At 43.9% G+C, this 15,548-nt stretch overlaps 1 protein-coding gene across 1 annotated transcript in view; it reads left to right on the top strand.

The window, feature by feature from the left end:
• The window catches only part of LOC142576495 (putative RNA-binding protein 19), a 120,534-nt gene that overhangs the window by 24,981 nt on the left and 80,005 nt on the right, over positions 1–15,548 (top strand). Inside the window, exons 13-17 of the mRNA XM_075686644.1 lie at positions 5,726–5,801; positions 12,128–12,258; positions 13,772–13,838; positions 14,341–14,395; positions 15,154–15,250. Coding sequence (XP_075542759.1) covers positions 5,726–5,801; positions 12,128–12,258; positions 13,772–13,838; positions 14,341–14,395; positions 15,154–15,250 — 426 coding nt within the window. The remainder of the gene's footprint in view (positions 1–5,725; positions 5,802–12,127; positions 12,259–13,771; positions 13,839–14,340; positions 14,396–15,153; positions 15,251–15,548) is intronic.

The following is a 15,548-nucleotide window of genomic DNA, read 5'->3' as shown; positions in this document are numbered from 1 at the left end:
AAGGGAGACAAACATCCTAACATTTTAATTAGATAGAAGGAAGTACAAATATTCTATGGTATAATAAACTGCTTAATGTGTGTTTCCTTGCCACATTATCAGTGATTTGTAACTATTACATCTGGCTAGAGGGTGTCTGTGCCTTAAAGAAAAAATGCAAAATCCTTGAAAAAATATTGAGGCAGGTCTTGCTTTGCGATAACTGTCAATGGTAGTGCGATTAGCATTCAAGCAATGTGGCCACATCGTATTTCTGAAGTCACGTTTATTTAACATCTGTAGTGCTCATTCTGAGACATTTAATGCGCAACATTTTTTAGTATCGCCCCACTTTGCTGTGGCGCTTTCTTGCCAAGATCATCCATGAGCATGGCAGTATGATGACTGTATGACGTGGACGCAGTGACGGTGCTGAAATGACGAAGAAGAATGACACGACAAAGGCTGTATGGCAACAGTGAGATGAAAATTCTATAACTATTCTAAAATTCTATTCTATAATTCTATTCATAGCTATAACGGCGACAATGTGACAACTATGATGTGAAGACAATGGGATAACAATGAGTGTATGATGACGATGGTATGACGAAAACCAGATAATGAAGTTAGAATAACGGTAATGGCATGACCGTGACGTCATGATGACAGAGGTATGACAACGGTTGCACGATAGCCACTGTCTGATTGTGACACAATTTCGATGATGGCATGACAACAGCACCATAATCATGATTGAATGCTTACAGCATAATTACGATAGAACGACGAAAAAGGAATGACAACAATACAGTGACGTTACTGAAGTGATGACGATAGTAAAACAGCAGTATGACAATTGTATGACTGCGATGGCATCACTACAACATGACAATGAATACGTCACGACGACTGTATGACAAAGACGCAGTGACAGCAATGGCCTGACGATGGCATGGCAATTGCGACATAATCACAATTGAAGGGTGACAGCTTGATTAGAATAGGAGGGTAAATAAAAATTAACATTGATGGAATGATGAGAACAGTATGACAATGACTGTTTGATGACAGTGGCATGATTAGAGTTCAGTGACAAAGTTGGAATCACGGTGATGGAACGGCTGCCACGGCATCACAACAGCGGTATGAAAATGAATGCATGACAACTTTATGACGACCATAGCATGAGAAGGACTGTATTATGAAACCTGTATGATGACGATGGCGTGATATGAATCGGATGAAAAAACTGGAATGGCAACGGTGCAATGACCACGATGGCATCATAATCCCGAGCACACACCAACTGGCCCAAGCTGTTTGACAAGTTTGACCACTGGGTCGTGTAGAAGGTGTGACAATGACAGCAAGATGAGAGTCAGATCACGAAAATGGAATGATGATGATGGGGTGATCAGCGCGCCATCATGGCCACAATCACATACCCAAACTTGTCGACAAATTGGGCCACTGGGTGAGCGTGATAGGCTAGATAGATAGATAGGCTCAAAACGCATGGAGTAGGCGAAGAGTGCTAATCACATTAAAATGTGAGTTGCTGCATCCACCCACACCCACTTTCGCACTGCACATTTTTGTGCCACCCACCTTTGTTGTGCCATGCACCCCACGCTCCATCACCTCACTGTGCACATTGCTGGCCTTGCGGGCTCTTCTCCTGTCTCCCTTCCACCCTTCCAATACACGAGTCGACTGCGTCGACGTCAGAGGGGTGAAATGGACATGGAGAAAGGCATGTGATGCTGGCAGATGATGTGCTGGGTGAGGCGATGAAGGCTTATTGTGCAGGTTACGTCACGCAACAAAGATGGGTGTGACAAAGGTGTGCTGCACACAGGTAGGTGCACAGGCAGGTGCAGCAAATCGCGGTTCTTTTTAATGCGGTTAGCATTCTTTGGGTTCACTCACTTTCTCAAGGCTGTCTGTCTGTCTGTCTAGCCGTCCGGCCTAACTAACAAACTAGCTGTTTTCCCGCCAACTTGTGTCATTAGGTCGTGCATGCTCTAAGGCAGTGGTTCCCAAATGGGGGTCCGCAGACCCCAGGGGTTCCGCAAAGCCATCTCTGGGCGTTTGCAAAAGCCATATCCAAAAAAAAAAAAAAATTGTTTTTTGTTTTTTTCTCCAGGCATGGCTACTGCAAGCCTTGAGGCATTCTGGTTGGGAACTGCAGAAATGTTTCCCCTTAATTAAATTGAATTCTTGGTTGTATGTACCAAAACCACAATATGATCATGAGGCAACGCCATAGTGGGAGACTCCAGATTAATCTTGACCACCTAGGGTTCTTTAATGTGTGCCCAGTGCACAGTAAACAAATATTTTTGCATTTCGCCCCCATTGAAATGCGGCCGCTGTGGCCAGGATTCGATCCCGCAACCTCGGGCTTAGCAGCACAACACCAAAGCCACTACGCCACCATGGCGGGTATGTTTCTCCTTCTCCATGAGATGGCTGTAAAGCTTTTGTTTCAGTTTTCTACAGCATATGCATGTGAGCATGCTTTTTCCAGGCTTGCATACTTGAAAAGCAAATACAGAAGCATACTGAATGTGGCTGCAGGTATGTAACTCTACTTAAGCGTGACTGCACCACGTATTGACAAGCACGCGGCTTGTCAATATGTGGTAGCAATAGAAGACACCTGTTTCACGCCGCATGTTGTGTCAAATAATCTTTAGGATATTCTATGTACAGTCGAACCCACTTATAACAATACCGGTTTTAACAGTGTATTGGTTATAACAGTGCTGCACCATCAACTTTTGTATGTTTTCTATGGTGAAATAACCTGCTTTTCTACAATGCCGCCATGCCACATTATCTGTTGTAACAATGAAGTCTCACTGCTGGGTGCCCATGCTGAAAGGTAATGAAATCCAAAATCCTTGAAACGAAAAAAAAGAGAAATTTGAGCCGCTGTATGATCGCTCGCCTGCCCAATGACTGCCGCATGCTCATTTTCCAGCCTTCTTCACATCGCCAGCCTCACGTGCTTCTCGCCCATCGCCCTTCCACCCCTCTGAACACGAATGGGCTGCGCCCATAACTTTGCGCCGCGCCACCGTCTCTCTGAAACATGAATGGACCATGCCATCTGCGCTGCTCCCAGATTGCTCGCTGACCCCTCAATCTGCGCACTTCTGCCAACGGATTATGTCACTCATGCTCATTTTTATTAGTTGTGTCGAAGTCTTTCCTGGCTACGCGGTTTCTCAGCCTAGCTTGACACGCCGCCGAGACGTGAAATGGCTGATCCACCCACTGATCATCGGCAATGCAGGATGTTGCCGGTGAATAAAAGCGCACTCCTATATATTTGGAAATGAATTGCGGTATTGTCAAGGACTACAAAGCTGGTAAAAAAGTGTGTGACTTGGTTTCGCCAATGCGAGAATTGTCATTCCCTAGATGGTACCTATGCATCGTGCACATCGCCATTTCCGGCAGGGGTGCACTCCGTAGTGCACACAGCATCATCCAAATTTTTTGAAAGGCTGCTTTTGGGGCCACCAAATCGATGTGTCAGCAGAGTTCACATGTCACCTGCTGCCCGTGACCTCTCTTTGCAGTTGTTATAGCAATGCCATTCTTGAACACGAACAGCCATGGCTTGTTTCATGTGATCTAAGCGCTTAGGAAGCAGAGTTACAGGAAGTTAAACAAGTGAACACAATCATCAGCCCCGGATGGAAGGAGGTGGTAGGGAGGGGCACTGGCCTCCCTGCCATTATAGTCTTCTCACAAGACCTCTGCCATCCCCTATTTTAATTTTTTTCATGCAACCGGTTATAACAATTATCGGTTGTAACAATGGAATTTTCGTGGCAGTTGAATGTTGTTATAAGTGGGTTCTATTGTATTCGTTGTAGAGACTTGTGCAGTTCCACATGTTGCGTGTGCCGCGGAGCCCATGGTGCATGATGCCACCGAAGCGAGCATTTCACTCAGCACAAAGCAGCGCAGAGTGCGCTGCGATACCACGTCAGCCTGACTGCCCTGGCTGACATGGTACCGGACCTTGTCGCTGCGAGTGCTCCCCAACGTCGGCCCGATGCAGGGATCGCACACAACGTGCTAACGCTGCAATTCATAAAATGGCACCGCGTCTGCTGGCCCCGCGTCTGCTGGCCCCACATCTGTTGGTACAAAGTTTGCTCGAGTCGACAGGATCGACCGAAACAATAATGCGACGTGAACAGAAAATGTCAACAAAAGACAAAAGTAGTGCGTATTTCGTAAAGTGCAATGGTCAGGCTGATTAGCCACCAATAGGGATGCAGACCAAGTTGGATGCGTGCGCGGACGAACTTCATGGCACTTCAATGGCCGCCAATCTGACCCGCACCCGTTATCTCGGGACCGACCACTGATGAACCCCCCCCCCCCCCGTGGACATATTAGCTACAAGCGTTCCGCAACGACTTGCAGCCCGTTACCATGCGAGCCAGCGACAAATTTTCGTCACGATCACACTGCCTCAGCCGTTTGACCTAATTGGCACTGTTTCATCGGGCGTTGGCGACTAAAGTTACAGCTTGATGCCGAATCGACCAAGGTCTATCCGTAGCAGCCGCGTCGTGACACTCCGAGAGCTGACAAACTGACTCGCAAGTGAACGCGACAGACGGTGGATAAACGAGGAGGAGCAGGAGGAGAGGGGGTTGGTCGCGAACTTGCAGTGAGCGTCATGAACTTGCGGTGACCCTCCAGATTTCAGATTCTTTCAGAGGTGGCAAAATCATGCTAAATAAACGGCATGGAGGGAGCCTGCTCTCTACCGTCAATGCCAGCTACACATGAAGCAGTGAACAAGTCCTATTCGTTCTGTGCAGTCCTGTCGTCTGTCAGGTAGATTGTCCTTACAATAAACCACCTGCCGTAAAGTTGGGACAGCCCTTCTGCATTTTGGCGAAAAACGGGAGAGCAAAACTTTCTATGCAATAAATAAAAGAAAATGCAGGTCCACTATTAAACTGAGAATCTCATTGATATTCAGTGCAACAGAATGTTGCAAACTCATTAATTTCAGAGGGAGAAAAGTACTTCATTCTATTCAACAGAAATTTATTGATAAAAACACTTTACTAAAACAATATGCTAGAGCTGAGCTGTAATCAGTGTTGACACACTAATTTGGTATTCTCTTTAATAAGTGTAGACCATACTGTATCTCTTCGTTAATATGTACCTAAGTTATTGATTGCTTGCTATATTCTTGTTATGCAGTGTATGTAGCAGCAATAGGTATTTTCTTGCCCAAAATTTGTAAGGATTAAATTTTGTGAAAAATTTTCTGATATTCAATTTCTGATTCTATATTCGTCCTTTTTTTCATGATTTGATTCAATATTCGAGTTTTAAATCTACTATTTGATATTAGCACACCTCTATTTATTTCACCATAGAATATGCACACAAGTTGATGCCGCATTGGCTGCTCATTGTGTGTTTGATATATGGATTGTCAAAACTGGTATCAGTATAAGTGGGTTTGACTGTATATGCTACATGTAAACTTCATAATTATAATAACAGGTGTCTCATTAGGAGCCCTGGCATTCTTAGTTCATTTTGGAAAGAAGATAAAGTAGACATGCATAGATGAAAAAAATGAAAAGCTTGGCTAGCTTTCGTAGTTAAGCCGGTCACAGTCAATGTGTGTCGACTAAATTTTTAAAGTAAGAAAGGATGTTTTAAGTTTAAGATGTTTTTCTTATTGCAGACGGGGCGCATTTTCATTCGGAACCTGTCCTACACAATTACCGAAGAAGAGCTAGAGGAACTCTTCAGGAAATATGGTGCGACCCAGTTCTTGCTCATTATATTGTTTCTACTTTATTCTGGACCACTGTTTCGAAACATGCTAAGTACTAGCTGCTTGAATTTTAATATAAAAGAAAGTTTGGCAAAGAACAACGTCGCGAAAGATTTCCCAATGATGAGGTTCAACTTGTGTTCTCAAATGTCCACCTTGCATTTTTTTGTTTTTGGGCACACACGCATACGCATACAAACAATCACGCACATTCACACATTCTCACATATGGCCATACAAATGCATGTGTGTACATTGCATAGTATCTGCATCAACGTCATGCGAGTTGTTGTAGCTCTTAGATTGGCTTTGCCCTTGGACAGTGTGACTGTTTTTATTTGGTATATGCCTAAAAGGGACAAGCTAATCATTAGTGCACGCACTTATTTCATCTAGCATAACTACAGTATATGTGGAATTGGTACACTTATACAGTTGATGTTGAATATATCAAACTCATATATTTAATCATTGTCTATATCAAACAATTGTACAATGTCCTTGTAAATCACATGCAAAAGTGTAGCGATGTACTAAGCGTACATCAAACTTCCGTTCACTGCCACATTAGATATGATATATCGAACGCTGCGACGCACCCCTACAACCTAATCGAGACTCTATCGCTTCTCACGTCATCAGAAATAGTTAATGTTGACAAATTTGAAACGGCACTGTTTTGGTAGATGCTGTCAAACTGGAGACTGAATCTGAAAGGCAGTACATGCCATGAAGGAAAAATGACCAGTGTCATCCCAGATTTCTTCGCTATGTTTATGAATGGTTTGCATAAAGTGCAGTCACCTGTTAGCAGCAAGAGCAGATTGTCACTCTACTTTAAGAAAGCGAAGGGTTTCCCAGTCTGATACGCATTCCATGAGAAAGTGTGGATGACACTCTGAGCTTTTCACTAAGTGGCGCTGCGCATTGGATGCTAAACTGGAGATGCTTCACCGCCAGGTTTGTCTGTAGACAGAAGCTTTCTGCAAATGGCACTTTAGGATTCCGTGAGCGGGCAATACAAATCCAACTCCCACCTCCACCTCAACGAACGTTTACATTGCAGTTTAAATTTAGCAAAACCATTGCGTGTCACATCTGTGCTTCGTGAAAAGACCATTCTAGCAGCAGCGTGTAAGACTCATTGCTGTGCAATTCATGGGTCTGCGCTAAACACATTTCATTAGTGCTTGCACAGTTACACATGAATGGGTGTGGACTTGGACATTCGGAAGCTGAAGACGACTTTTGAAATAAACGGCATGTGTGTAGCGTCGCTATTCACTGATCCAGGAGTCTGAGAGTTGAAGGGCCGAAAATGAAAGTATGTGCGGGACGCAAGGTGTTGCAGCACCGAGCGAAGTGTAAAGAGAGATTCACAGCAGGTTCCAACAGGAAGTCAGTTCCTAAATGTGACTCGACACTCTGCCTGGCTTACTGCCCACGTATAACAATCTGGTTCGGCCTTTTAAACGCCGAACGTTGGTAGTATGGACACACGGTCAGGCATGTTCAGGCGTGATTCGCAGTACAAGTGTGCTGATGGCGGCAGGGTGCATATCTATACAGACTAGTTTGCTTCCACAGTGCTTCCATTTCTACATTATCGTGAATTTGAAGCACGTGAACTTTGAGGCACGCGAGGCGCACTGTGGTCTCGACTCCAGGTGACGCAGGCTTTTAGTGTCAGCTTTGCAATCAGTTTATCAAAGGCCATTTTGCAGTGCAGCCGACTTGGAACATTTGTAAGCAAGAAATAAGTAAACTTTAGTGCATTCGACACCACCTTAAAGAAGATAATCGATACGTCCCCACTTTTTGCAATCTTGGGAAACTGTCCAAGACATGCAGATATGTCAGATAGGATTCAGATAGGCATATCTTATATTTCAAATTGTCTGTATGCCGTATATACTCGCGTAATGAACGCACATTTTTTCCCTAAAATATGGAAGCAAATTTGGGGGGTGCATTTGTTAGGCAGAGTAAATTTTATAGGAACTTTTTCAAGCAGAAAAATTGAAAAGTAGGAAGGTAATGATTTGAAAAATATATTGGATAACTTCTCTTTGCACTAAAAATCTCTATTGCGCTTACCGTATTTACACGCATAATGATTGCACTTTTGTTTCCAAAAAATTGATGCAAATTCAGGGGTGTGATCATTACACAAGTTAAATTTCCCGTGAAACGAAAACAAATTTTATCATCCCGCATTTGCTGCGCATTTGTTGCATGCCCACGACTGCAGACGAGAAGAATCGAAAGCCGCCTTTCTTGTTGTTGTTGACCACAACCATTATAAAGCCTACACATAATAAACACAAGTTTGGTTGTACCTCTTTTTGTCATGTAAGTGCAGAAAGTAATGAAAAGAGGCATCTACTTAAGTATGTTTGGTGTGCGCAGACTGCTTGGTTTGTCTTGAAGAGTCGTTCGCATAGCATTCTACAGATGGTAAGCGCGATCATTATTAACTAGACTTGGCACACGACATATCGCTGCGGCAAATTCTGGGTGTGATCATTACACGGGAAATAAAAAAAGTTGAATGTTGACAACAAAATTCAGGGGTGCGATCATTACGTGAGTGCGATCATTATGCGAGTAAATACGGTACCTCTATTAACTTATCTATTGCACTTCACTCTGGTCGAAATCATCGGACCTGTCGCCCAGGTCGCTGGCCGCTTCATCCATATTGTGGTTCCCAAACAGCTCATCCTCACAGCCGCTTCCGGTGGTCTACCATTATTGCAAGTGTGCGCCTCTTTCCTTCACCCTCCTGCTCGTCGGCATGTCAGTTTATCGGTGTCTGATCAGTGTTTCCATTTGTGACCAGATAAACTCTGTCCCACAGCAGGCATATAACTGGACTTGGGGCCCATCGCAAGCAGTGAACCAAGAACAGGCAGTAAAGTGAGCAACAGATTCGCAAATTCAACACTACACACGACTATGCCGACCAAGTACCGGCCGCCCATTCTTCGCTTGGACTTTCTTGTGCGCTGCACTCAGCCACGCATCCGAGTGCGCGCTCTCTCCTAGCTATTACATCAGAGTATAAAGTCCATAAACTGTGTAAAGTTGCTGTTGCAGAGAGCTGGTTGCAGTTTTCTCTCTCTCTCTCTCTCTCTCTCTCTCTCTGTCTCAAGCCGGCAAGGTGCCTGCGTGCTGGCACTGGTGGCAAGCATACGCTGAGAACAGGTTGAGCATTGTCACAGTCGCTCTTTCCGTCAGGTACCAAGCGAACGCGATAATGCACAGCCTGTTCTTACTGCACGCTTGCCGCCGCTGTTTTCTTTGCTGTCAGCTTCTCAACCCACCGCCCCTGCTTGTGTTCCGCCACAACTGCTAATGTGGATGTGCAGCCTACATAAGTTAGCTGCAGAATTTCGTTTACGTGACCTCGCGTTTCTCACATGGCATCGTTAGTATTGAATATTTCCAACTCAGCGATGGACATCAATATTAAGGGCACTTGCTTTAAACACATGTGCGAGAGTAAAAGGTTCTAGTCTCTCGAGAAAACTACAGCACTGCCGTTTGATCCTGGGACTGCACAGGAGAAAGGTTGGGAGTGCAAATATTATGTGAGGGAAAACGAAAATCCAAATTTTCAAGGGCAAATTTATGGGTGCATTTATTATGCGAGTGTGTTCACTATGCGAGTATATATGGTATTGAACGTGATCCCCTTCAATTTGGATATACCCAGGAACAACTGTAATGGCATGTGTGTGCATATGTCATGTGCTATAAGCCGTGCATTCCTCGTATCGACGGAAGCGACGGCGTTGGAAGCACTTCTACTCTTACGAGCGAGTGATGGAGGAGACAAGATCTCCATGTACAGCGTGTACTTCAGTGGGGAACAATGAGTGCAAAAAAGAGAAGTGAAAGTAAAGCTTGAAACACTTTGCAAAAAAGGCAGCATTCGTCCAGAATTTTACGAGTACACCTTTCCTCATCTTTGCAATCTGCAGAAGCTGCATGTAAAGCAAGCCAATATGACATCACAGCTGTCAGGTAGCACAATGATGCAACATATTATTATGTCAGGCTAAAGTCTGGTCAGGCTAGAATATGTAAAAATATAGCTTTCTTTCTTTCTTTCTTCCTGTCTTTGAACGCAAAACACACAAGTACAATATTTCATTATCCTTCCAAAGCATTCATGCTTTGAGTACAGACAAACGCTGTCTTCTTATGCAACGTCTCACAGACATTACTTTCTTTTCTTTCCTCTTTTTTTCTTTTGATGCGGTTGGTGTGTTTCAGTTGTGAGTACTAGAGTTTGCACGGACTCTCACAATTTTCACGAATATTTCTCAGCATTGAAAAATGACCTAGCCTTTCTTGTCCATGTGGTGCACCCTATTTTTTAGCAAACAAATTATTTCAGCTTGCTGCCTCCGGCACCCAGACATCTGGAGCAAGCACGCTGTAGATCTGGAGTTTCTTGCCCTCCTCAGGATGCTTGCAAATTCATTTGCATTGGAGTGCTAGTAAAATTGCTAACATCAGCTCAACAAATTTATATCTTGTCAGTGGCCACTCTTAAACGGTATTGATCACAGAGGAACAGTTGAGAAAGAGTAAAGGCATTGTAGTTGTCACTGCAACAGTTACAACTAGGACATAGTTTGTTCAGTTTGTTGCCTTCAACTGTATGGCTTAGTTATAACATTGTTGTGATGAATGTTTTCAGTGTTGTACATTCATGTTTAAAGTCAACGGGCCAACACACATTCAATTCTCTTAGCATCTCTTGCATCCAACAGCAGTGCGAACCGCATTTTCTGTTTCTTCCTGCTTTTTATATTTTTTCTTCACTCATTCTGAGTTTCACTAATATCAAGGAAGCTTCGCAGTTGAAGAAAAAGTTGTGCCGATTCGGAGATCGAGCCCAGGACAAGCTCCTTTCTGGGGCAGTCACTCTGCAATCCAAGCCAACCTGCTGTATAGAAGATTGCAGAGAGAGAGGCCAAATTGCCAACTCAAAGTGCAGGGACAGCGGATATGGCAAATCATATGTGCAGAAATCTGCAATGTACACCAGTGTATTTCAAAGAAAGATTTTTAAGCGTTCTTTCTGAGAGACCTGTATGGGCTTCCCTTTTAGCTTTATTGCTTTCTAGATAGATGACGATTGCTGCCTTTCATTAAATATCCTCCACATTGCAAGCTTCTGCGCAACAGGTTTACCACATTCCGGAGCACCCGTCGAGGTATCTTAGCGGCTATGGTGTCGCGCTGCTAAGCATAAGGTCGCGGGATGAAATCCGGGCCGCTGCAGCCACACTGAGAAATAAATGAGAAATAAATGCAAAAAAGCCCATGTACCATGCATTAGAGGCACATTAAAGATCCCCTGGTGGTCAAAACTAATCCAGAGTCCCCCACTATGGCATGTACAACCCCAGGATTCATTCCAAACATTCCGGAACTCACTTGTAAGCAATCATACTGGACTGCTCAAGAGCATCTCATCACCTCTGGAACAACTTAGACATGACATACTGTGCAGGCAAAACAGTGTGGGCTTCCATCAGTCCTCTTGGTCGTGCTGTGAGATGTCTGGAACATTCAGAAGGTTGTGTTGGATGCATCCCTGCTGCCTGCATCTGGACAAAATGTCATGCCTTATCCTTTTGAAAGGCTGTGACGTGCCTTTCATTTCATGGTATAAATTAGAGAGGAAGAAACACCAACAACCCGAAGGTGGATGACCATTTTAGGCTCTTGTTAGCTCTAAGGCTGAACTTTACTCATCCGTATAGAGTGACTTTGCATGTGATGTGGCTACATGACGGCAGTGGGGAGGAGCAACAGATGGGTCATCACTAGACATTTAGAAAAGTGTCACACATCATTCAAGTGTGTGTTCACTGGCAGTTAATAATAGGGCATGGCAGCAATTGCTGTAGTAGTATGTTTTGAAATGTCTCATTTCAGCACCTTTCGAGTTTAGCAGTGACCACCGTAACTTCACTTCTTCTTGTCAGAGTGCCTGGACAGACACATTTTCGCCAATCCATTCTAATCATATATGTACACATCTCGGCACATTCTTTCTTACCCCTGTGCATTTGAGCTTTGTGCTTCGGTCGGCCTCAACATTTACTGATGCTTTTTTGGGAAGCAGGAATAATGCCACCTGGTATAGCTAGCCAGTGACCAAGAAAAATAAAGTAGATGAAGGCACTTCATACCTTAGATGAGGTCTAAATGCTTCCAGAAACTAAACGTATGCGGCCGCTTGAGAAAGTGATGGTATTTTTCTCTCGCATCCCCGCCATCTTGCAGGCCCTCTGGAGGAACTGCACCTGTCCATTGACCGTGTGACACGCAAGCCCAAAGGATTTGCCTTTGTCAGCTTTCTCTTTCCCGAGCATGCAATCCGGGCCTTCACTGAACTGGATGGCCAGATGCTTCAGGTGAGATGTGGGTGACACCATTTCACAGACTGTTAGATGGAGGAGGAAACTACGGATGGTTTTGGCTGGCAGCAGTGGCAGGCAGAACCTGAGTGGGCCTTCCTCTCTACATTTAACTTGTAGGTGCTTGTTGCAGTGTAGCCAAAGATTGTCATGGTGCCTCAGTCATAGTGCCATAGTGGACAGCCATAGCTGAATCAAAGATAGGATGGCTGCTGTAGTTGCAACAAAAAAGTGCTACATTTGTGACTTGGTTCATCAAACTGCACCAAAACCGCAAAATTTCCTCAACAAAGAGTGCGACAGTGAAAACATTTGTGTTCTGGCCATTTCTAATAAAAAATATCAGCTCCGTAACTGACCTGGGTTAAAGAGGAGGCATCACAGCCATAGAGTATCATGCCGTTGTGTGCTATTTAATCAATAAATGTACTTCTCCACTCACATGCTATATGTGATGGTGGTACTTTAAGACATTCATTTCACAACATGTCTACTGCAGTTCTGCGGAGAGATGGGGCATGCAGTGTAAGCCTAAAGTACTGCAGTTACATACCGTGCATTGTGCAGAGCAAAAAGGCTCTATTCTTACACTGTGCAATGCAACAGCGGTTAGTCAGGCATTAAAGCGCTCATTGACTTGGGGCCTGCGGAGTCTGTCTTTATTCCTACTCACACACATAAGACTTTGCCAGGACCAACTGAGCAGTTCCAATTATTGAAGTTTCACTATATTGTTTTCAATCTTATGACTGGTAGGTCTGCTTGCTAGATCACTTGATTCCTACTCACATGTTGAGTTGCATGTTCTTTTCATGCTATGTGCTCTTCTAGACATTTAGTTACAGCCATACTATGCAGAAAACAGACAATGAACCTGGTGAGAACATTGAGAGAAGTGAATAATTATGTTTACTTGAAATGTAGAAATAGTAACGAAAACGGAAATGAAAGTAAACAAAAAGACAACTTGCCGCAAGTGGGAGCAAATCTACATTCTGCACATCACGTGTGCAGGGGTTTTTCAATTCGCAGCCATGCTTCTGCTCACTTTCTTGGGTGTTTGGGTATGTGTACATGATTAGCCCTGGGAGTGTTAGCCAGCTCTTCCTGACAGCCAAGGTGGCAGATTCCATGGCTACTGCCATGGTTGGGAGTTAATCAATGTCCCCTTTGCTTTCTGTGGCAATGCCATCCGACACTGCTCCCCTTACCCAAAACACCTATCGTTTCCACCGATTGGCCAACCGCCGCAACCGCCCTTCATGACCAACGATTCCTTGCAGACTTTATTGGCCTAGCGCTGATGCATGCTGCCGGTGATGTCCTAGACTGGGCGCATCGATGCATTTTCTTTTCTTGTGCAATAAAGCGCTTTCTCTCTCTCTATCTCAGGTTTCATTGCCTGTTTTGTGCATATGGTTGTAACCTACAAGAAATTGAGTACCCCGAATCCCCTTAATCTCTTGCTTTTCCAAACACCTGTTTTGTTGACCACCTTGCTTGCCAATAGGGCCGGCTTCTCCATCTCCTGCCGGCCAAGGCTAAGAAGTCTGAAGAAGAGGAGGGTCAGGGAGCGGGTAAGCTTATGAGCATAATATTAGCAGACACGACATTGATGAATTTATGCATGCATGTTTCTAACCCTCTGGGCCACTGTGCTACACTCATTAGGCATTTAATTGATTTGTTGTGCTTATCCATAATTTAATAATAATTGTTTATCAGAGAGCTCTTCTTTAAGTACGTAAGGAGGGTCAGTAACCAACTTTTTACAGTAACAAGCTTTTTACACAGAAAAGCGACAGCAAACGTGAAATAATCATCACTGCAAATGGTGCCAGAGAACACAATTGAAGGAGACCAAGACGATCACAAGGCGCCTCGTGATCATCTCGGGCTCCTTGCTTGTCCTTCATGTTCTCTGGTACCGTTTGCAGTCATGATAAACCAACTATCCCAGCAACACATCTTGAACAGTTTCATAAATAAGCATGGAATACAGCATGCAGTATGGCTAGTATCTCGCATTATTTAAGCACGGTTCCTCTTTTTCCTGTTTCTCTTTATTGCGGTGTGCAGAGGCCAAGTCTTACAAAGACAAAAAAGAAGCGGAGCTCAAAAAGTCCAGTGGGAGGTATGTCTTTCAGGTAACCTCAGAAGCGCAGGCACCACACATCCATTCGAGTGTATGAATAATATAGTTAAACCAGTATGTATATGTAATATTCTAATATGTCCTAGAAAATTTTCTTGCGTGATATATGCTAGGCTGTTTGAGGTATTTGTTGAAGCGATAATTTTTTCTGTGTATCACTTGGGCAGTTTCTGGTGCACTCGCAGCTACCCATGCACAAGTCCAAACAGGTGCAGCAGCTGACATTGTTTGCTTAAGTGGCCGTTAGTAGATCAGCACCTGATGCCTCAAGTAATGTTAGATCAGGTCACATAGTAAAAGTGCAGAGTCTCCTAGACTTTTCTTTATTGCTCCGCTATAGCTTTGAGTTTTAAGATCCCATCATTCTCTTGGTCAAGCATTTGTGGCAACATACAAAAGCAGCAGTATGCGCAGCTAGGTCTAGTGAACAGCCATCAGCATCATATTGCCATTGAGTACAAGCATCTCATTAGAAGTATCAGGTTGATTTGCTTGCAAATGCTTTGTTGAGATTTATGCATGTGCATGTTGGCTTTCTCTCTTTCTTTATCTTGTTTTTATTTTATATAGTAATATATATGCTTTGTTCTCATAAAGTAATTTCTTAGTCAGTGCTTCTCCTGTCCCCTACTCTGTGCATCTTTACATTGTTTTTCTGCAAACTGTAACCGACCTAAAATTATTGTCATATTTCTTTTTGGTGACACGGAGTCTTGTTGCCCTTGCTCCTGTTTCAGGAGTCACAACTGGAACACCCTTTTCTTAGGAGCCAACGCCCTTGCGGATGTCATGGCTGAACGTTACGCCACCTCTAAGCAAGAACTGCTTGGCACGGTAAGTGGGATGCACGGTGCTAAGTAGCATCCAGTTTTGAGGGCTATAAGTTTTGAAACTCTGCGTAAGGCTTTTTTCTGTGACACAAATTTATACATATCAGAATTGTAAAGGCTCTAGCTTGTTGTGTTGTAGGCTTATCGTCACTGTTCTGTGTTTTGCCCCAAAGGGACATGGAAGAAAAAAATTAAGTTGATCTGTATAAGCAAACTACCCTTCTAGAATACCAAAAAATAATGAAACACGCATGCACACTCTTACAGCCAGGGGAAGCTTGGTAAGTCAGAAAAAGATGCAA

This window comes from Dermacentor variabilis, chromosome 3 (genome assembly GCF_050947875.1).
Source record: "Dermacentor variabilis isolate Ectoservices chromosome 3, ASM5094787v1, whole genome shotgun sequence".
In the NCBI taxonomy this organism is placed as follows: domain Eukaryota; kingdom Metazoa; phylum Arthropoda; class Arachnida; order Ixodida; family Ixodidae; genus Dermacentor; species Dermacentor variabilis.
The sequence above is the reverse complement of the archived record's forward strand: the minus strand, read 5'-3'. Positions and strand labels throughout refer to the sequence as shown.